Source organism: Panulirus ornatus, chromosome 61 (assembly GCF_036320965.1).
Source record: "Panulirus ornatus isolate Po-2019 chromosome 61, ASM3632096v1, whole genome shotgun sequence".
NCBI classification, from domain to species: domain Eukaryota; kingdom Metazoa; phylum Arthropoda; class Malacostraca; order Decapoda; family Palinuridae; genus Panulirus; species Panulirus ornatus.
The window spans coordinates 6,086,051-6,111,696 of NC_092284.1; the positions used below are offsets into that span (position 1 = coordinate 6,086,051).

The 25,646-nt window shown below is 43.0% G+C and overlaps 1 protein-coding gene and 1 long non-coding RNA gene across 2 annotated transcripts in view; one reads left to right on the forward strand and one right to left on the reverse strand.

Moving 5' to 3' along the window:
* The window catches only part of LOC139767432 (uncharacterized), a 33,334-nt gene extending 11,508 nt beyond the window's left edge, over positions 1–21,826 (forward strand). The window contains exons 3-7 of the mRNA XM_071696813.1: positions 3,893–4,131; positions 7,732–7,927; positions 17,881–18,055; positions 19,994–20,179; positions 21,602–21,826. Of these exons, the coding sequence (XP_071552914.1) occupies positions 3,893–4,131; positions 7,732–7,927; positions 17,881–18,055; positions 19,994–20,179; positions 21,602–21,744 (939 nt within the window). The 3' untranslated portion in view covers positions 21,745–21,826. The remainder of the gene's footprint in view (positions 1–3,892; positions 4,132–7,731; positions 7,928–17,880; positions 18,056–19,993; positions 20,180–21,601) is intronic.
* The window catches only part of LOC139767392 (uncharacterized), a 130,881-nt gene that overhangs the window by 97,769 nt on the left and 7,466 nt on the right, over positions 1–25,646 (reverse strand). The gene's annotated exons all lie outside the window — the stretch shown is intronic.

Sequence of the window (25,646 nt, forward strand, 5' to 3'; positions counted from 1 at the left end):
AAGGGGATGACTGAGTGTTGGCTACAGTGTGTAGGAGGGAAGGGGATGACTGAGTGTTGGCTACAGTGTGTAGGAGGGAAGGGGATGACTGAGTGTTGGCTACAGTGTGTAGGAGGGAAGGGGATGACTGAGTGTTGGCTACAGTGTGTAGGAGGGAAGGGGATGACTGAGTGTTGGCTACAGTGTGTAGGAGGGAAGGGGATGACTGAGTGTTGGCTACAGTGTGTAGGAGGGAAGGGGATGACTGAGTGTTGGCTACAGTGTGTAGGAGGGAAGGGGATGACTGAGTGTTGGCTACAGTGTGTAGGAGGGAAGGGGATCATCACTTGATGAACGAGTTGACCATACAGAACACCATCACTTGATGAACGAGTTGTTTGACACATCTACATGATTCTTATATGATGAACATGTACTACATGATTGTTATATGATGAACATGTACTGCATGCTTCATATATGATGAACATGTACTGCATGCTTCATATATGATGAACATGTACTGCATGCTTCATATATGATGAACATGTACTGCATGCTTCATATATGATGAACATGTACTGCATGCTTCATATATGATGAACATGTACTACATGATTCTTATATGATGAACATGTACTACATGATTCTTATATGATATAATGAACATGTAAGACGAAGGTGATGTTGTAATACAAACCACAACAGACCACTGGATCTTTTGCAGCTGACTGTGGTAGTGGCAGACCACATCAGAAACTCATACATTAATGTGCCACAAGTTAGAAGGGAAAGAAATGATGCAAAGATTATAACTTGCAAGTTGTCATTGTGATTATGGAGACACAACTAATGTAAGTTGTGAACTTGAAGCAAAGTACTGATCAAGTCTGTTCTTAAAACATATTAGTAGAAGAGTATTCAACCAATCTACTTGCAAAATCGTTGCACATGTTAACAATGTCAACTTTCAAAAAGCTTTTGATATGTTTCCACATCAAAGATAACTCACAAAAATTATGTTACATGACATTGATGGGGTTGTACTTCAGTCACATAGTATGGATGGGGTTGTACTTCAGTCACATAGTATGGATGGGGTTGTACTTCAGTCACATAGTATGGATGGGGGTTGTACTTCAGTCACATAGTATGGATGGGGTTGTACTTCAGTCACATAGTATGGATGGGGTTGTACTTCAGTCACATAGTATGGGTGGGGTTGTACTTCAGTCACATAGTATGGGTGGGGTTGTACTTCAGTCACATAGTATGGGTGGGGTTGTACTTCAGTCACATAGTATGGATGGGGTTGTACTTCAGTCACATAGTATGGATGGGGTTGTACTTCAGTCACATAGTATGGATGGGGTTATACTTCAGTCACATAGTATGGGTGGGGTTGTACTTCAGTCACATAGTATGGATGGGGTTGTACTTCAGTCACATAGTATGGATGGGGTTGTACTTCAGTCACATAGTATGGGTGGGGTTGTACTCCAGTCACATAGTATGGGTGGGGTTGTACTTCAGTCACATAGTATGGATGGGGTTGTACTTCAGTCACATAGTATGGATGGGGTTGTACTTCAGTCACATAGTATGGATGGGGTTGTACTTCAGTCACATAGTATGGATGGGGTTGTACTTCAGTCACATAGTATGGATGGGGTTGTACTTCAGTCACATAGTATGGGTGGGGTTGTACTTCAGTCACATAGTATGGATGGGGTTGTACTTCAGTCACATAGTATGGATGGGGTTGTACTTCAGTCACATAGTATGGGTGGGGTTGTACTTCAGTCACATAGTATGGGTGGGGTTGTACTTCAGTCACATAGTATGGATGGGGTTGTACTTCAGTCACATAGTATGGATGGGGTTGTACTTCAGTCACATAGTATGGATGGGGTTGTACTTCAGTCACATAGTATGGATGGGGTTGTACTTCAGTCACATAGTATGGATGGGGTTGTACTTCAGTCACATAGTATGGATGGGGTTGTACTTCAGTCACATAGTATGGATGGGGTTGTAGTTCAGTCACATAGTATGGATGGGGTTGTACTTCAGTCACATAGTATGGGTGGGGTTATACTTCAGTCACATAGTATGGGTGGGGTTGTACTTCAGTCACATAGTATGGATGGGGTTGTACTTCAGTCACATAGTATGGATGGGGTTGTACTTCAGTCACATAGTATGGATGGGGTTGTAGTTCAGTCACATAGTATGGATGGGGTTGTACTTCAGTCACATAGTATGGATGGGGTTGTACTTCAGTCACATAGTATGGATGGGGTTGTACTTCAGTCACATAGTATGGATGGGGTTGTAGTTCAGTCACATAGTATGGATGGGGTTGTACTTCAGTCACATAGTATGGGTGGGGTTGTACTTCAGTCACATAGTATGGGTGGGGTTGTACTTCAGTCACATAGTATGGATGGGGTTGTACTTCAGTCACATAGTATGGATGGGGTTGTACTTCAGTCACATAGTATGGATGGGGTTGTACTTCAGTCACATAGTATGGGTGGGGTTGTACTTCAGTCACATAGTATGGATGGGGTTGTACTTCAGTCACATAGTATGGATGGGGTTGTACTTCAGTCACATAGTAGTTCACAACTTACATTAGTTGTGTTTCCATAATCACAATGACAACTTGCAGGTCTTTGTATCATGTTTATGTTGACAAACTTTTGCCACACTGATATGTGAGTGTCTGAAGATGATGATGATGTGTTCCACCATCACATATAACCTGGTAAACATCCAAGGGTTTGTTGTTGTTTGTATGTCTTTGTATTGTGTCTTAATCACTTCATCACACGCTGGTTGACCATGTCACATTGCTCATACTGTACATGTCTGTGTCATGATATCATCATCATGACACATGTTATCTTTATCAACCTTCATCATGACACATGTTATCTTTATCAATCATTATTATAACACGTTATCTTTATCAACCTTCATCATGACACATGTTATCTTTATCAATCACTATTATAACACGTAATCTTTATCAACCTTCATCATGACACATGTTATCTTTATCAGTCATTATTATAACACGTTATCTTTATCAACCTTCATCATGACACATGTTATCTTTATCAATCACTATTATAACACGTTATCTTTATCAACCTTCATCATGACACATGTTATCTTTATCTACCTTCATCATGACACATGTTATCTTTATCAACCTTCATCATGACACATGTTATCTTTATCTACCTTCATCATGACACATGTTATCTTTATCAACCTTCATCATGACACATGTTATCTTTATCAACCTTCATCATGACACATGTTATCTTTATCAACCTTCATAATGACACATGTTATCTTTATCTACCTTCATCATGACACATGTTATCTTTATCAACCTTCATCATGACACATGTTATCTTTATCTACCTTCATCATGACACATGATATCTTTATCAACCTTCATCATGACACATGTTATCTTTATCTACCTTCATCATGACACATGTTATCTTTATCTACCTTCATCATGACACATGTTATCTTTATCTACCTTCATCATGACACATGTTATCTTTATCTACCTTCATCATGACACATGTTATCTTTATCTACCTTCATCATGACACATGTTATCTTTATCTACCTTCATCATGACTCATGTTATCTTTATCTACCTTCATCATGACTCATGTTATCTTTATCTACCTTCATCATGACACATGTTATCTTTATCTACCTTCATCATGACACATGTTATATGAACACTTAACATTCAGGTCAGATTTCAGACCAGGAGACTTCTTGCCTTCATGAAAGTTTGGACAACAGAAACATTACACAACTTATTCCATGGCCAATTCTATGACCAATTACGATACGTAATGGTCGCAGTGGGACGCAGTGGGCCACAGTGGGACGCAGTGGGACGCAGTGGGCCACAGTGGGACGCAGTGGGCCACAGTGGACAGCAGTTGGCCACAGTGGACATCACTGGGCCACAGTGGGCCGCCGTGGGTCACAGTTGACATCAGTGGGACGCAGTGGGCCACAGTGGACATCACTGGGCCACAGTAGGCCACAGTGGACATCAGTGAGTCACAGTGAGCCACAGTGGACATCACTGGGCCACAGTGGGCCACCGTGGGCAGGAGTGGGTCACAGTGGGCCACAGTGGCTATGTGTGCATGCGCCCCGTCCTCCCACACTAAAACCCATTGCTCACGTCCTGCTGTTGCTTCCCACAGTTTTTCTGTGGACTCTTCCTTGCTCGAGTCCTGACCGTTATGATAACTTCTCCTTCCTCAAACCACCAAACTAAAGATTGCTTTCACTTCCTTCATCTTCCCACAACTTTGCTTCCTTCATCTTCCCACAACTTTGCTTCCTTCATCTTCCCACAACTTTGCTTCCTTCATCTTCCCACAACTTTGCTTCCTTCATCTTCCCACAACTTTGCTTCCTTCATCTTCCCACAACTTTGCTTCCTTCATCTTCCCACAACTTTGCTTCCTTCATCTTCCCACAACTTTGCTTCCTTCATCTTCCCACAACTTTGCTTCCTTCATCTTCCCACAACTTTGCTTCCTTCATCTTCCCACAACTTTGCTTCCTTCATCTTCCCACAACTTTGCTTCCTTCATCTTCCCACAACTTTGCTTCCTTCATCTTCCCACAACTTTGCTTCCTTCACCTTCCCACAACTTTGCTTCCTTCATCTTCCCACAACTTTGCTTCCTTCATCTTCCCACAACTTTGCTTCCTTCATCTTCCCACAACTTTGCTTCCTTCATCTCCCCACAACTTTGCTTCCTTCATCTTCCCACAACTTTGCTTCCTTCATCTTCCCACAACTTTGCTTCCTTCATCTTCCCACAACTTTGCTTCCTTCATCTTCCCACAACTTTGCTTCCTTCATCTTCCCACAACTTTGCTTCCTTCATCTTCCCACAACTTTGCTTCCTTCATCTTCCCACAACTTTGCTTCCTTCATCTTCCCACAACTTTGCTTCCTTCATCTTCCCACAACTTTGCTTCCTTCATCTTCCCACAACTTTGCTTCCTTCATCTTCCCACAACTTTGCTTCCTTCATCTTCCCACAACTTTGCTTCCTTCATCTCCCCACAACTTTGCTTCCTTCATCTTCCCACAACTTTGCTTCCTTCATCTTCCCACAACTTTGCTTCCTTCATCTTCCCACAACTTTGCTTCCTTCATCTTCCCACAACTTTGCTTCCTTCATCTTCCCACAACTTTGCTTCCTTCATCTTCCCACAACTTTGCTTCCTTCATCTCCCCACAACTTTGCTTCCTTCATCTTCCCACAACTTTGCTTCCTTCATCTTCCCACAACTTTGCTTCCTTCATCTTCCCACAACTTTGCTTCCTTCATCTTCCCACAACTTTGCTTCCTTCATCTTCCCACAACTTTGCTTCCTTCATCTTCCCACAACTTTGCTTCCTTCATCTTCCCACAACTTTGCTTCCTTCATCTTCCCACAACTTTGCTTCCTTCATCTTCCCACAACTTTGCTTCCTTCATCTTCCCACAACTTTGCTTCCTTCAAGAAGTTAGCCAGTTGATAAACATGTCTGGGTGATTCATATGAAGGGGTTCAATGCTTCATATGACTGACTCAATGGTTCAGAACTAATATAAATGCATTAGGGATTTGATGATTCGTATAATTGATTCATTGATTCAGAATTAACATGACTGAATCAGGGGTTTTATGATTCATGAGACTAACTCAGTGGGTTAGAACTAACGTCAAATGTTGGAGTGAACTGATTCATCATACGAATAATTCACTGGTTCAGGTATAATATTATTCTGTCTATGGTTTATGGTTTCATGTTCAGTGTCTCATGGTTTATATGAATGTATTACGAGGTTCACTGCTTCATATGGTTTATGGTTTCATGTTCAGTGTCTCATGGTTTATATGAATGTATTACGAGGTTCACTGCTTCATATGGTTTATGGTTTCATGTTCAGTGTCTCATGGTTTATATGAATGTATTACGAGGTTCACTGCTTCATATGGTTTATGGTTTCATGTTCAGTGTCTCATGGTTTATATGAATGTATTACGAGGTTCACTGCTTCATATAATTGAGTGGATCAGTTCCAACACAAATATGACACTAATCTATTGCTTCATATGAAAGGTTCAGTTTGATTCATTCCAGTGTGTTAGGTTTGTAGTGTCAGTGGTTCATTATGTAGTGGTTCATTGTTACAGTGGTGCACTATGACAGTGGTTCATTGTTACAGTGGTGCACTATGACAGTGGTTCATTGTTACAGTGGTGCACTATAACAGTGGTTCATTGTTACAGTGGTGCACTATGACAGTGGTTCATTGTTACAGTGGTGCACTATGACAGTGGTTCATTGTTACAGTGGTGCACTATGACAGTGGTTCATTGTTACAGTGGTGCACTATGACAGTGGTTCATTGTTACAGTGGTGCACTATAACAGTGGTTCATTGTTACAGTGGTGCACTATAACAGTGGTTCATTGTTACAGTGGTGCACTATAACAGTGGTTCATTGTTACAGTGGTGCACTATAACAGTGGTTCATTGTTACAGTGGTGCACTATAACAGTGGTTCATTGTTACAGTGGTGCACTATGACAGTGGTTCATTGTTACAGTGGTGCACTATAACAGTGGTTCATTGTTACAGTGGTGCACTATAACAGTGGTTCATTGTTACAGTGGTGCACTATAACAGTGGTTCATTGTTACAGTGGTGCACTATAACAGTGGTTCATTGTTACAGTGGTGCACTATAACAGTGGTTCATTGTTACAGTGGTGCACTATAACAGTGGTTCATTGTTACAGTGGTGCATTGTGACAGTGGTAGAGTAACGTGTGTTACTATGTTACTAGTGTCACAGATCTCAACACCAATATCATTTTCATCGTTACCAGCTTGGTGTCAGTGTTGTCATAACTAACAGTGTGGTGTCAGTGTTGTCAGCAGCGGGGAACGTGATGTCAGCACCAGTATGAGTGTGGTGTCAGTGTTGTCAGCAGTGGGAACGTGATGTCAGCACCAATATGAGTGTGGTGTCAGTGTTGTCAGCAGTGGGAACGTGATGTCAGCACCAATATGAGAGTGTTGTCAGCAGTGGGGACGTGATGTCAGCACCAGTATGAGTGTGGTGTCAGTGTTGTCAGCAGCGGGGACTTGATGTCAGCACCAGTATGAGTGTGGTGTCAGTGTTGTCAGCAGCGGGAACGTGATGTCAGCACCTATATGAGTGTGGTGTCAGTGTTGTCAGCAGCGGGGAACGTGATGTCAGCACCAATATGAGAGTGTTGTCAGCAGTGGGGACGTGATGTCAGCACCAGTATGAGTGTGGTGTCAGTGTTGTCAGCAGCGGGGAACGTGATGTCAGCACCAGTATGAGTGTGGTGTCAGTGTTGCCAGCAGCGGGAACGTGATGTCAGCACCTATATGAGTGTGGTGTCAGTGTTGTCAGCAGCGGGGAACGTGATGTCAGCACCAATATGAGAGTGTTGTCAGCAGTGGGGACGTGATGTCAGCACCAGTATGAGTGTGGTGTCAGTGTTGTCAGCAGCGGGGAACGTGATGTCAGCACCAGTATGAGTGTGGTGTCAGTGTTGTCAGCAGCGGGGAACGTGATGTCAGCACCAATATGAGAGTGTTGTCAGCAGTGGGGACGTGATGTCAGCACCAGTATGAGTGTGGTGTCAGTGTTGTCAGCAGCGGGGAACGTGATGTCAGCAGCAGTATGAGTGTGGTGTCAGCACTAACAACATGTTGTTGTCAACCAACAGAGACACCGCTTCCTTTATCATCCTGTCGTCTAGCCAACATAACAGCTTCCTGGTTAAGTTTAACTTGCCACCAGAGACCAGAACGGTACCGTAGCCCAGGTACCATACTGTACCGTGCTGAGGTAAGTACCCCTACCATACTGTACTGAGGTAAGTACCCCTACCATACTGTACCGTGCTGAGGTAAGTACCCCTACCATACTGTACCGTGCTGAGGTAAGCACCCCTACCATACTGTACCGTGCTGAGGTAAGTACCCCTACCATACTGTACCGTGCTGAGGTAAGTACCCCTACCATAATGTACAGTGCTGAGGTAAGTACCACCTTACTTGTACCATACTGTACCGTGCTGAGGTAAGTACCCCTACCATACTGTACCGTGCTGAGGTAAGTACCCCTACCATACTGTACCGTGCTTGAGGTAAGTACCCCTACCATACTGTACCGTGCTGAGGTAAGTACCCCTACCATACTGTACCGTGCTGAGGTAAGTACCCCTACCATACTGTACCGTGCTGAGGTAAGTACCCCTACCATACTGTACCGTGCTGAGGTAAGTACCCCTACCATACTGTACCGTGCTGAGGTAAGTACCACCTTACTTGTACCATACTGTACCGTGCTGAGGTAAGTACCCCTACCATACTGTACCGTGCTGAGGTAAGTACCCCTACCATACTGTACCGTGCTGAGGTAAGTACCCCTACCATACTGTACCGTGCTGAGGTAAGTACCCCTACCATACTGTACCGTGCTGAGGTAAGTACCCCTACCATACTGTACCGTGCTGAGGTAAGTAGCCCTACCATACTGTACCGTGCTGCGGTAAGTACCCCTACCATACTGTACCGTGCTGAGGTAAGTACCCCTACCATACTGTACCGTGCTGAGGTAAGTAGCCCTACCATACTGTACCGTGCTGAGGTAAGTACCACTACCATACTGTACTGAGGTAAGTACCCCTACCATACTGTACCGTGCTGAGGTAAGTACCCCTACCATACTGTACCGTGCTGAGGTAAGTACCCCTACCATACTGTACCGTGCTGAGGTAAGTACCCCTACCATACTGTACCGTGCTGAGGTAAGTACCCCTACCATACTGTACCGTGCTGAGGTAAGTACCCCTACCATACTGTACCGTGCTGAGGTAAGTAGCCCTACCATACTGTACCGTGCTGAGGTAAGTACCCCTACCATACTGTACTGAGGTAAGTACCCCTACCATACTGTACCGTGCTGAGGTAAGTACCACCTTACTTGTACCATACTGTACCATACTGTACTATTGTGTAACGTCAGTGTAGGATGGTACAGACCACTGTGTAACGTGTCAGTGTAGGATGGTACAGACCACTGTGTAACGTGTCAGTGTAGGATGGTACAGACCACTGTGTAACGTGTCAGTGTAGGATGGTACAGACCACTGTGTAACGTGTCAGTGTAGGATGGTACAGACCACTGTGTAACGTCAGTGTAGGATGGTACAGACCACTGTGTAACGTGTCAGTGTAGGATGGTACAGACCACTGTGTAACGTGTCAGTGTAGGATGGTACAGACCACTGTGTAACGTGTCAGTGTAGGATGGTACAGACCACTGTGTAACGTGTCAGTGTAGGATGGTACAGACCACTGTGTAACGTGTCAGTGTAGGATGGTACAGACCACTGTGTAACGTGTCAGTGTAGGATGGTACAGACCACTGTGTAACGTGTCAGTGTAGGATGGTACACACCACTGTGTAACGTCAGTGTAGGATGGTACAGACCACTGTGTAACGTCAGTGTAGGATGGTACAGACCACTGTGTAACGTCAGTGTAGGATGGTACAGACCACTGTGTAACGTCAGTGTAGGATGGTACAGACCACTGTGTAACGTGTCAGTGTAGGATGGTACAGACCACTGTGTAACGTGTCAGTGTAGGATGGTACAGACCACTGTGTAACGTGTCAGTGTAGGATGGTACAGACCACTGTGTAACGTGTCAGTGTAGGATGGTACACACCACTGTGTAACGTCAGTGTAGGATGGTACAGACCACTGTGTAACGTCAGTGTAGGATGGTACAGACCACTGTGTAACGTCAGTGTAGGATGGTACAGACCACTGTGTAACGTCAGTGTAGGATGGTACAGACCACTGTGTAACGTGTCAGTGTAGGATGGTACAGACCACTGTGTAACGTGTCAGTGTAGGATGGTACACACCACTGTGTAACGTCAGTGTAGGATGGTACAGACCACTGTGTAACGTCAGTGTAGGATGGTACAGACCACTGTGTAACGTCAGTGTAGGATGGTACAGACCACTGTGTAACGTGTCAGTGTAGGATGGTACAGACCACTGTGTAACGTGTCAGTGTAGGATGGTACAGACCACTGTGTAACGTGTCAGTGTAGGATGGTACAGACCACTGTGTAACGTGTCAGTGTAGGATGGTACAGACCACTGTGTAACGTGTCAGTGTAGGATGGTACAGACCACTGTGTAACGTCAGTGTAGGATGGTACAGACCACTGTGTAACGTGTCAGTGTAGGATGGTACAGACCACTGTGTAACGTGTCAGTGTAGGATGGTACAGACCACTGTGTAACGTCAGTGTAGGATGGTACAGACCAGACCGCCAAAGATCCATTATATTTTATGTTTACTAAGATGGATTGCCATTTATCATTTATCCAAACCTCAGTAATTGTGTTTACCCATAACAGTGACGGAGGAAATGATGGTAAATACATTCATTATCTTCATAAATTAACGACCCATAACAGTGACGGAGGAAATGATGGTAAATACATTCATTATCTTCATAAATTAACGACCCATAACAGTGACGAAGAAATGATGGTAAATACATTCATTATCTTCATAAATTAACGACCCATAACACTGACGGAGGAAATGATGGTAAATACATTCATTATCTTCATAAATTAACGACCCATAACAGTGACGAGGAAATGATGGTAAATACATTCATTATCTTCATAAATTAACGTTTATCTGGGAATCTTGCCATTGTATTCCCACATGACCAGATGTTCCTTTAATTACACTAGAGCAAATGTTTAATAATATAACAAGTTTGGCTCAAAATTTGTTAAATTCCTTACATAGCAACTCATGTCCCAAACTTCTAAAGTTATTATGACTTACAACCAACCGTAGCAACAGTTAGTTATTATAACTTCCAGTCAACATTAACAACAACACAGTAAGTTATTATAACTTCCAGTTAACATTAACAACAACATGATAAGTTATCATAACTTCCAGCCAACATTAACAACAACACAGTAAGTTATTATAACTTCCAGTCAACATTAACAACAACACAGTAAGTTATTATAACTTCCAGTTAACATTAACAACAACATGATAAGTTATCATAACTTCCAGCCAACATTAACAACAACACAGTAAGTTATTATAACTTCCAGTCAACATTAACAACAACACAGTGAATTATTATAACTTCCAGTCAACATTAACAACAACCCAGTAAATTATTATAACTTCCAGTCAACATTAACAACAACACAGTAAGTTATTATAACTTCCAGTCAACATTAACAACAACCCAGTAAATTATTATAACTTCCAGTCAACATTAACAACAACCCAGTAAATTATTATAACTTCCAGTCAACATTAACAACAACCCAGTAAATTATTATAACTTCCAGTCAACATTAACAACAACCCAGTAAATTATTATAACTTCCAGTCAACATTAACAACAACCCAGTAAATTATTATAACTTCCAGTCAACATTAACAACAACCCAGTAAATTATTATAACTTCCAGTCAACATTAACAACAACACAGTAAATTATTATAACTTCCAGTCAACTTTAACAACAACACAGTAAGTTATTATAACTTCCAGTCAACATTAACAACAACACAGTAAGTTATTATAACTTCCAGTCAACATTAACAACAACACAGTAAGTTATTATAACTTCCAGTCAACATTAACAACAACACAGTAAGTTATTATAACTTCCAATATTTTCTTTCATGTAGATTGTGTGATCCAGAATATAACTCTATGTTGTTACAACATTGATCACTATGATCCTTGTTATTGATCAGAGTACATTAATTGTCATAGTTTAGTTGTACGATGTCTGTCACCAAACACAACATGGAGCAGAGACACCTCGTCCACTGGCGTGTCATACACACACACAACTCCACCACAACTGGGAAACATTACAAAACTTACAACAACAACATAATAATAATTATTGACACCACTACACTCACACGTGTACGTCATCCATCCACTCTAGTGTCAGGGACAGATGAATTTAAACAATAATATGACACTGGGTCCTTCCAGCCATAATGGTGGACGGTAACAGAAGACTCATACATTAATGAGGTAAAAGTTAGAAGTTATATATTGAGACTATGAAGACGACAATATAGAAAGTGGTGGACTTAAAGCGAAGTGTTTATCAGGTCTGTTTACAACCACTCTAAACTGGCAGACGAACTATAGGTTAACAATCTTGTTGAAGAAAGAAAACTTCACCTTGTTCGAAGCCAAAAATTTCCCTCACGAGTTTATATCCATAACTTCGAGTGAAATTAGTCTAATTAAAGCCTAAAGTAACTTGACATATCAAGATTATCAAAACCTTTGATCATTTTCAATACTTGTGTTAGATCCAATATTCTCTGTATTAGATCCCATATTAACCTTCTCTTTTCTGAACTAAATAAAGTCGTTTCATCTGGTATCGTAGCGATCATTGCTCACTCCAGGTTGTACTTTCTACATTTCATGTAAGATGATCAAAACACAACACTTAAGATCTTGGACGAATTAATGAACTGTAAAGATGAATTTCCTGGTCTTAATTTCGAAGGTTATGTTGTTATTTTCACTGCATCTGTGCATTGTTTACTTGGTTTTAAGTCAACAGAGATTATTACACCCAAGTCTTTCACCTCATTTACCATTTGCAGATCCACAAAGTTCATATTGTATCTTCCTTTTTCGTTTTTTACTAATAATATGTAAAACTTTGCACATATCAATATCAAGACTCATTTGCCAGTTCATCAGTTTGTCTACGTCAGTTTGAAGGTGTAGACATTTAAGTTCATTTGTAGATATATTTGCCAGCTTTGTATTATGAACTCATTTAGATATGCTACAATGCTGGCCATTATCAATATTATTAATATATATGAGAAAGTACAACCCCATCCATACTATGTGACTGAAGTACAACCCCATCCATACTATGTGACTGAAGTACAACCCCATCCATACTATGTGACTGAAGTACAACCCCATCCATACTATGTGACTGAAGTACAACCCCATCCATACTATGTGACTGAAGTACAACCCCATCCATACTATGTGACTGAAGTACAACCCCATCCATACTATGTGACTGAAGTACAACCCCATCCATACTATGTGACTGAAGTACAACCCCATCCATACTATGTGACTGAAGTACAACCCCATCCATACTATGTGACTGAAGTACAACCCCATCCATACTATGTGACTGAAGTACAACCCCACCCATACTATGTGACTGAAGTACAACCCCATCCATACTATGTGACTGAAGTACAGCCCCACCCATACTATGTGACTGAAGTACAACCCCATCCATACTATGTGACTGAAGTACAACCCCACCCATACTATGTGACTGAAGTACAACCCCACCCATACTATGTGACTGAAGTACAACCCCATCCATACTATGTGACTGAAGTACAACCCCACCCATACTATGTGACTGAAGTACAACCCCACCCATACTATGTGACTGAAGTACAAACCCATCCATACTATGTGATTGAAGTACAACCCCATCCATACTATGTGACTGAAGTACAACCCCATCCATACTATGTGACTGAAGTACAACCCCATCCATACTATGTGACTGAAGTACAACCCCATCCATACTATGTGACTGAAGTACAACCCCATCCATACTATGTGACTGAAGTACAACCCCATCCATACTATGTGACTGAAGTACAACCCCAACCATACTATGTGACTGAAGTACAACCCCATCCATACTATGTGACTGAAGTACAACCCCATCCATACTATGTGACTGAAGTACAACCCCATCCATACTATGTGACTGAAGTACAACCCCATCCATACTATGTGACTGAAGTACAACCCCATCCATACTATGTGACTGAAGTACAACCCCATCCATACTATGTGACTGAAGTACAACCCCATCCATACTATGTGACTGAAGTACAACCCCATCCATACTATGTGACTGAAGTACAACCCCATCCATACTATGTGACTGAAGTACAACCCCATCCATACTATGTGACTGAAGTACAACCCCATCCATACTATGTGACTGAAGTACAACCCCATCCATACTATGTGACTGAAGTACAACCCCATCCATACTATGTGACTGAAGTACAACCCCATCCATACTATGTGACTGAAGTACAACCCCATCCATACTATGTGACTGAAGTACAACCCCATCCATACTATGTGACTGAAGTACAACCCCATCCATACTATGTGACTGAAGTACAACCCCATCCATACTATGTGACTGAAGTACAACCCCATCCATACTATGTGACTGAAGTACAACCCCATCCATACTATGTGACTGAAGTACAACCCCATCCATACTATGTGACTGAAGTACAACCCCACCCATACTATGTGACTGAAGTACAACCCCATCCATACTATGTGACTGAAGTACAACCCCACCCATACTATGTGACTGAAGTACAACCCCATCCATACTATGTGACTGAAGTACAACCCCATCCATACTATGTGACTGAAGTACAACCCCATCCATACTATGTGACTGAAGTACAACCCCACCCATACTATGTGACTGAAGTACAACCCCATCCATACTATGTGACTGAAGTACAACCCCATCCATACTATGTGACTGAAGTACAACCCCATCCATACTATGTGACTGAAGTACAACCCCATCCCATACTATGTGACTGAAGTACAACCCCATCCATACTATGTGACTGAAGTACAACCCCATCCATACTATGTGACTGAAGTACAACCCCATCCATACTATGTGACTGAAGTACAACCCCATCCATACTATGTGACTGAAGTACAACCCCATCCATACTATGTGACTGAAGTACAACCCCATCCATACTATGTGACTGAAGTACAACCCCATCCATACTATGTGACTGAAGTACAACCCCATCCATACTATGTGACTGAAGTACAACCCCACCCATACTATGTGACTGAAGTACAACCCCATCCATACTATGTGACTGAAGTACAACCCCATCCATACTATGTGACTGAAGTACAACCCCATCCATACTATGTGACTGAAGTACAACCCCATCCATACTATGTGACTGAAGTACAACCCCACCCATACTATGTGACTGAAGTACAACCCCATCCATACTATGTGACTGAAGTACAACCCCATCCATACTATGTGACTGAAGTACAACCCCATCCATACTATGTGACTGAAGTACAACCCCATCCATACTATGTGACTGAAGTACAACCCCATCCATACTATGTGACTGAAGTACAACCCCATCCATACTATGTGACTGAAGTACAACCCCATCCATACTATGTGACTGAAGTACAACCCCATCCATACTATGTGACTGAAGTACAACCCCATCCATACTATGTGACTGAAGTACAACCCCATCCATACTATGTGACTGAAGTACAACCCCACCCATACTATGTGACTGAAGTACAACCCCATCCATACTATGTGACTGAAGTACAACCCCATCCATACTATGTGACTGAAGTACAACCCCACCCATACTATGTGACTGAAGTACAACCCCATCCATACTATGTGACTGAAGTACAACCCCATCCATACTATGTGACTGAAGTACAACCCCATCCATACTATGTGACTGAAGTACAACCCCACCCATACTATGTGACTGAAGTACAACCCCATCCATACTATGTGACTGAAGTACAACCCCATCCATACTATGTGACTGAAGTACAACCCCACCCATACTATGTGACTGAAGTACAACCCCATCCATACTATGTGACTGAAGTACAACCCCACCCATACTATGTGACTGAAGTACAACCCCATCCATACTATGTGACTGAAGTACAACCCCATCCATACTATGTGACTGAAGTACAACCCCATCCATACTATGTGACTGAAGTACAACCCCACCCATACTATGTGACTGAAGTACAACCCCATCCATACTATGTGACTGAAGTACAACCCCATCCATACTATGTGACTGAAGTACAACCCCATCCATACTATGTGACTGAAGTACCACCCCATCCATACTATGTGACTGAAGTACAACCCCATCCATACTATGTGACTGAAGTACAACCCCATCCATACTATGTGACTGAAGTACAACCCCATCCATACTATGTGACTGAAGTACAACCCCACCCATACTATGTGACTGAAGTACAACCCCATCCATACTATGTGACTGAAGTACAACCCCATCCATACTATGTGACTGAAGTACAACCCCATCCATACTATGTGACTGAAGTACAACCTCACCCATACTATGTGACTGAAGTACAACCCCATCAGTGTCATGTGAGTTTCTCTGAATGATGACAATGGTTTGGTTTACATAAATGCTCGACCTTCCATCACGTCCAGGATCATGGAAATGATTGGTGGATCTGCTGCTGGGGGGGTAACTTGGCTGGTCTAACCAACTTACGTCTTCCACTTTGGTTTTCCCGGCACTGGCTTCTATGTCTCACGTGGTCTACGTCGTAACACAGTAGTAGACGAGAGTATGACGTAGTTTACCAAGTAGTTATGAAAAGCACTGAATTTGGCAGAGGCGAATATTAAACATATAAACAAAATGTTTATAACACCACAATAGTTTACATTCTCCCGACCATTGTGGATATAATTAATGTTTCTCTGTTATATTGTTATTATTGGTGATTTGTACGTGCGGTTGTGTCAACAGGTTTACATCCAGAACCATACAATACTGTATAGGTTTACATTCATAACCATACAATACTGTACAGGTTTACATTCAGAACCATACAATACTGTATAGGTTTACATCCAGAACCATACACTACTGTACAGGTTTACATTCATAACCATACAATACTGTACAGGTTTACATTCAGAACCATACACTACTGTACAGGTTTACATCCAGAACCATACACTCCTGTACAGGTTTACATTCAGAACCATACAATACTGTAGAGGTTTACAATTCAGAACCATACACTCAGGTTTACATCCAGAACCATACACTACTGTACAGGTTTACATCCAGAACCATACACTACTGTACAGGTTTACATCCAGAACCATACACTACTGTACAGGTTTACATCCAGAACCATACACTACTGTACAGGTTTACATTCAGAACCATACACTACTGTACAGGTTTACATTCAGAACCATACACTTCTGTACAGGTTTACATTCAGAACCATACACTTCTGTACAGGTTTACATTCAGAACCATACAATACTGTACAGGTTTACATTCAGAACCATACACTTCTGTACAGGTTTACATCCAGAACCATACACTACTGTACAGGTTTACATTCAGAACCATACACTTCTGTACAGGTTTACATTCAGAACCATACAATACTGTACAGGTTTACATTCAGAACCATACACTACTGTACAGGTTTACATTCAGAACCATACACTACTGTACAGGTTTACATCCAGAACCATACACTACTGTACAGGTTTACATTCAGAACCATACAATACTGTATAGGTTTACATTCAGAACCATACAATACTGTACAGGTTTACATTCAGAACCATACAATACTGTACAGGTTTACATTCAGAACCATACAATACTGTACAGGTTTACATCCAGAACCATACACTACTGTACAGGTTTACATTCATAACCATACAATACTGTACAGGTTTACATTCATAACCATACAATACTGTACAGGTTTACATTCATAACCATACACTACTGTACAGGTTTACTTCGAGAACCATCCATTCCTCCACAGGTTTACTTCGAGAACCATACACTCTTCGCTAACGTGACGTCAGTGTTGCCCAGCTTCACCGTAAGCCAGCTGGACGCAGACACCAGCTACCGGATCAAGGTGTATGTCAGCCAAGGACCTGTGACCTCGCCACCTGTTGTAGTGTCAGCCTACACCTCCAGGACCTCCGTGAGAGGTCAGTGTTGACACCTACACCTCCAGGACCTCCGTCAGAGGTCAGTGTTGACACCTACACCTCCAGGACCTCCGTTAGAGGTCAGTGTTCACACCTACACCTCCAGGACCTCCGTGAGAGGTCAGTGTTGACACCTACACCTCCAGGACCTCCGTCAGAGGTCAGTGTTGACACCTACACAGGTCAGTGTTGACACCTACACATCCAGGACCTCCGTCAGAGGTCAGTGTTGACACCTACACCTCCAGGACCTCCGTCAGAGGTCAGTGTTGACACCTACACCTCCAGGACCTCCGTCAGAGGTCAGTGTTGACACCTACACATCCAGGACCTCCGTCAGAGGTCAGTGTTGACACCTACACCTCCAGGACCTCCGTGAGAGGTCAGTGTTGACACCTACACCTCCAGGACCTCCGTGAGAGGTCAGTGTTGACACCTACACCTCCAGGACCTCCGTCAGAGGTCAGTGTTGACACCTACACCTCCAGGACCTCCGTGAGAGGTCAGTGTAGACACCTACACATCCAGGACCTCCGTCAGAGGTCAGTGTTGACACCTACACCTCCAGGACCTCCGTGAGAGGTCAGTGTTGACACCTACACCTCCAGGACCTACGTGAGAGGTCAGTGTTGACACCTACACCTCCAGGACCTCCGTGAGAGGTCAGTGTTGACACCTACACCTCCAGGACCTCCGTTAGAGGTCAGTGTTGACACCTACACCTCCAGGACCTCCGTGAGAGGTCAGTGTTGACACCTACACCAGACTTTGTGGTCGTCATGGTACACAGACAACCCACCACACAGACCACAGCCTCTGTGTAACCCAACACAGACGTTAGACCAGCTGGTACACAGACCAACTAGGAAGATAAACACAGATAAAACTGGATATATATCACCCACGATCACCCACGACCACCCACGACCACCCACTGGCACCCACTGAGACAGTTCTAGGTGGCTGTTAATGACGCCCACTTGGTCATCACCAGTGGAGGTGTAGTGACACTGTGTAAGGTGACTGTGGCACACCATGTACATCCCCGTACATCATGTATATCCCTGTACATCATGTATATCCCTGTACATCATGTACATCCCTGTACATCACGTATATCCCTGTACATCATGTATATCCCTGTACATCATGTATATCCCTGTACATCACGTATATCCCTGTACATCACGTATATCCCTGTACATCATGTATATCCCTGTACATCACGTATATCCCTGTACATCATGTATATCCCTGTACATCATGTATATCCCTGTACATCATGTATATCCCTGTACCTCACGTATATCCCTGTACATCATGTATATCCCTGTACATCATGTATATCCCTGTACATCATGTATATCCCTGTACCTCACGTATATCCCTGTACATCATGTATATCCCTGTACATCATGTATATCCCTGTACATCATGTATATCCCTATACATCACGTATATCCCAGTACATCATGTATATCCCTGTACATCATGTATATCCCTGTACATCATGTATATCCCTGTACCTCACGTATATCCCTGTACATCACGTATATCCCTGTACATCATGTATATCCCTGTACATCACGTATATCCCTGTACATCATGTATATCCCTGTACATCATGTATATCCCTGTACATCATGTATATCCCTGTACCTCACGTATATCCCTGTACATCATGTATATCCCTGTACATCATGTATATCCCTGTACATCATGTATATCCCTGTACCTCACGTATATCCCTGTACATCATGTATATCCCTGTACATCATGTATATCCCTGTACATCATGTATATCCCTATACATCACGTATATCCCAGTACATCATGTATATCCCTGTACATCATGTATATCATGTATGATGTTATACACGCCAGATGGCAGTATTCACAACAGGTGATGTTGTATATATGTAAGCAGGTGCTCCACAGGTGGTGGTGGGCGGACGAGAGCCAGTAAAGTGGGCGGTTGTGTGGGCGGCATCATTGTGGTTGTAGTCATGATGGGCGGCGTTGTGTGGGCCAGACGCAACTGCTGGAGACACACAAGGTCACAACACAAGCTTGGCGCCAGACCTTCACCTGACGACCACAACCCTGATGTTGTACCTAACATAGGTGAGGGAGAGAGAGAGAGAGAGAGAGAGAGAGAGAGAGAGAGAGAGAGAGAGAGAGAGAGAGAGAGAGAGAGAGAGAGAGAGAGAGTACAACACCAACATGGGTTGTAGAGATGTGAGTCTATGTACCACGTAACCACAACAGTTGTGAATATCCAAGAGAGGTGAGGCAGGAGGAAGGGGGCGTGTCCTGGGGGCGTGTCCTGGGGCGTGTCCTGGTGTGGGCTGGGTCAGCCCACAAAAACGTGGGCCCCACATAGTGACCCACCACCAGAGGTGGGGTACGTAACCCACGTCATCTCTCCCACATAGTGACCCACCACATGTCATCTCTCCCACATAGTGACCCACCACATGTCATCTCTCCCACATAGTGACCCACCACATGTCATCTCTCCCACATAGTGACCCACCACATGTCATCTCTCCCACATAGTGACCCACCACATGTCATCTCTCCACATAGTGACCCACCACATGTCACCTCTCCCACATAGTGACCCACCACATGTCATCTCCCCACATAGTGACCCACCACATGTCATCTCTCCCACATAGTGACCCACCACATATCATCTACCCACATAGTGACCGACTACATGTCATCTCTCCCACATAGTGACCAACCACATGTCATCTCTCCCACATAGTGACCCACCACATGTCATCTCTCCCACATAGTGGCCCACCACATGTCATCTCCCCACATAGTGACCCACCACATGTCATCTCTCCCACATAGTGACCCACCACATGTCATCTCTCCCACATAGTGACCCACCACATGTCATCTCTCCCACATAGTGACCCACCACATGTCATCTCTCCCACATAGTGACCCACCACATGTCATCTCTCCCACATAGTGACCCACCACATGTCATCTCTCCCACATAGTGACCCACCACATGTCATCTCTCCCACATAGTGACCCACCACATGTCATCTCTCCCACATAGTGACCCACCACATGTCATCTCTCCCACATAGTGACCCACCACATGTCATCTCTCCCACATAGTGACCCACCACATGTCATCTCTCCCACATAGTGACCCACCGACATGTCATCTCTCCCACATAGTGACCCACCACATGTCATCTCTCCCACATAGTGACCCACCACATGTCATCTCTCCCACATAGTGACCCACCACATGTCATCTCTCCCACATAGTGACCCACCACATGTCATCTCTCCCACATAGTGACCCACCACATGTCATCTCTCCCACATAGTGACCCACCACATGTCATCTCTCCCACATAGTGACCCACCACATGTCATCTCTCCCACATAGTGACCCACCACATGTCATCTCTCCCACATAGTGACCCACCACATGTCATCTCTCCCACATAGTGACCCACCACATGTCATCTCTCCCACATAGTGACCCACCACATGTCATCTCTCCCACAGCTGATGATGACACACACGACTTGCTGTGTCTGACGGAGGGGAAATCTGAGAACTCCTCCCACCAGGTGCTGGACAACCCTGCCCATCACCTGACACCACTGGTAAGTCCACATGACACCAGGACAACCCAGCCCATCACCTGACACCACTGGTAAGTCCACATGACACCAGGACAACCCTGCCCATCACCTGACACCACTGGTAAGTCCACCTGACACCAGGACAACCCTGCCCATCACCTGACACCACTGGTAAGTCCACATGACACCAGGACAACCCAGCCCATCACCTGACACCACTGGTAAGTCCACATGACACCAGGGCAACCCAGCCCATCACCTGACACCACTGGTAAGTCCACATGACACCAGGACAACCCTGCCCATCACCTGACACCACTGGTAAGTCCACATGACACCAGGACAACCCAGCCCATCACCTGACACCACTGGTAAGTCCACATGACACCAGGGCAACCCAGCCCATCACCTGACACCACTGGTAAGTCCACATGACACCAGGACAACCCAGCCCATCACCTGACACCACTGGTAAGTCCACATGACACCAGGACAACCCTGCCCATCACCTGACACCACTGGTAAGTCCATCTGACACCAGGACAACCCTGCCCATCACCTGACACCACTGGTAAGTCCACATGACACCAGGACAACCCTGCCCATCACCTGACACCACTGGTAAGTCCACATGACACCAGGACAACCCTGCCCATCATCTGACACCACTGGTAAGTCCACATGACACCAGGACAACCCAGCCCATCATCTGACACCACTGTACCATCATGATGTAGTAATATGTGCTCGCTGGCTCACATTAGTATAAGACTCATATATAAAGTGTTATATAATCCTGGCTCACAGTAGTATAAGACTCATATATAAAGTGTTATATAATCCTGGCTCACAGTAGTGTAAGACTCATATATAAAGTGTTATATAATCCTGGCTCACAGTAGTGTAAGACTCATATATAAAGTGTTATATAATCCTGGCTCACAGTAGTATACGACTTATATATAAAGTGTTATATAATCCTGGCTCACAGTAGTATAAGACACATATATAAAGTGTTATATAATCCTGGCTCACAGTAGTATAAGACACATATATAAAGTGTTATATAATCCTGGCTCACATTAGTATAAGACTCATATATAAAGTGTTATATAATCCTGGCTCACAGTAGTATAAGACACATATATAAAGTGTTATATAATCCTGGCTCACAGTAGTATAAGACACATATATAAAGTGTTATATAATCCTGGCTCACAGTAGTATACGACTCATATATAAAGTGTTATATAATCCTGGCTCACAGTAGTATAAGACTCATATATAAAGTGTTATATAATCCTGGCTCACAGTAGTATAAGACACATATATAAAGTGTTATATAATCCTGGCTCACAGTAATATAAGACTCATATATAAAGTGTTATATAATCCTGGCTCACAGTAGTATAAGACACATATATAAAGTGTTATATAATCCTGGCTCACAGTAGTATAAGACACATATATAAAGTGTTATATAATCCTGGCTCACAGTAGTATAAGACACATATATAAAGTGTTATATAATCCTGGCTCACAGTAGTATACGACTCATATATAAAGTGTTATATAATCCTGGCTCACAGTAGTATAAGACTCATATATAAAGTGTTATATAATCCTGGCTCACAGTAGTATAAGACACATATATAAAGTGTTATATAATCCTGGCTCACAGTAGTATAAGACACATATATAAAGTGTTATATAATCCTGGCTCACAGTAGTATAAGACACATATATAAAGTGTTATATAATCCTGGCTCACAGTAGTATAAGACTCATATATAAAGTGTTATATAATCCTGGCTTACAGTAGTATAAGACTCATATATAAAGTGTTATATAATCCTGGCTCACAGTAGTATAAGACTCATATATAAAGTGTTATATAATCCTGGCTCACAGTAGTATAAGACACATATATAAAGTGTTATATAATCCTGGCTCACAGTAGTATAAGACACATATATAAAGTGTTATATAATCCTGGCTCACAGTAGTATACGACTTATATATAAAGTGTTATATAATCCTGGCTCATAGTAGCATACGACACATATATAAAGTGTTATATAATCCTGGCTTACAGTAGTATAAGACTCATATATAAAGTGTTATATAATCCTGGCTCACAGTAGTATGAGTCATATATAAAGTGTTATATAATCCTGGCTCACAGTAGTGTAAGACTCATATATAAAGTGTTATATAATCCTGCCTCACAGTAGTATACGACTTATATATAAAGTGTTATATAATCCTGGCTCATAGTAGCATACGACACATATATAAAGTGTTATATAATCCTGGCTCATAGTAGCATACGACACATATATAAAGTGTTATATAATCCTGGCTCATAGTAGCATACGACACATATATAAAGTGTTATATAATCCTGGCTCATAGTAGCATACGACACATATATAAAGTGTTATATAATCCTGGCTCATAGTAGCATACGACACATATATAAAGTGTTATATAATCCTGGCTCATAGTAGCATACGACACATATATAAAGTGTTATATAATCCTGGCTCATAGTAGCATACGACACATATATAAAGTGTTATATAATCCTGGCTCACAGTAGTGTAAGACTCATATATAAAGTGTTATATAATGGTGTCATATTTTCTCCCATGTTACCAGCAACAGCAGAAGCAGGAGCCAGCACAGCAGGAGCCAGCACAGCAGGAGCCAGCACAGCAGTTACAGTATGTGGACTACCACAACATGGAGGTGTTGCAGCAACCCAGGTTGCTCAAAACCTCACTGGTGGAGGCTGGTGGTGGAGCCTCCTACAGTGTTCGCTCCACCACATACTGCCACATAGACCAGTTGTTGGAGACGGAGGAAAGCATGGTTTGACCTGACCACCTACATATCACCACATAAACCTCCTACTCCTCATGGTTTGACCTGACCACCTACATATGACCACATAAACCTGCTACTCCACATGGTTTGACCTGAACACCTACATATATGACCACATAAACCTGCTACTCCTCATGGTTTGACCTGACCACCTACATATATGACCACATAAACCTACTACTCCACATGGTTTGACCTGACCATCTACATATGACCACATAAACCTGTTACTCCACATGGTTTGACCTGACCACCTACATATGACCACATAAACCTGCTACTCCACATGGTTTGACCTGACCACCTACATATCACCACATAAACCTACTACTCCACATGGTTTGACCTGGCCATCTACATATGACCACATAAACCTACTACTCCACATGGTTTGACCTGACCACCTACATATCACCACATAAACCTACTACTCCACATGGTTTGACCTGGCCATCTACATATGACCACATAAACCTACTACTCCACATGGTTTGACCTGACCACCTACATATCACCACATAAACCTACTACTCCACATGGTTTGACCTGGCCATCTACATATGACCACATAAACCTACTACTCCACATGGTTTGACCTGGCCATCTACATATGACCACATAAACCTACTACTCCACATGGTTTGACCTGACCACCTACATATCACCACATAAACCTACTACTCCACATGGTTTGACCTGGCCATCTACATATGACCACATAAACCTGCTACTCCACATGGTTTGACCTGACCACCTACATATGACCACATAAACCTGCTACTCCACATGGTTTGACCTGGCCATTTACATATGACCACATAAACCTACTACTCCACATGGTTTGACCTGGCCATCTACATATGACCACATAAACCTGCTACTCCACATGGTTTGACCTGGCCATCTACATATGACCACATAAACCTACTACTCCACATGGTTTGACCTGACCACCTACATATGACCACATAAACCTGCTACTCCACATGGTTTGACCTGGCCATCTACATATGACCACATAAACCTACTACTCCACATGGTTTGACCTGGCCATCTACATATGACCACATAAACCT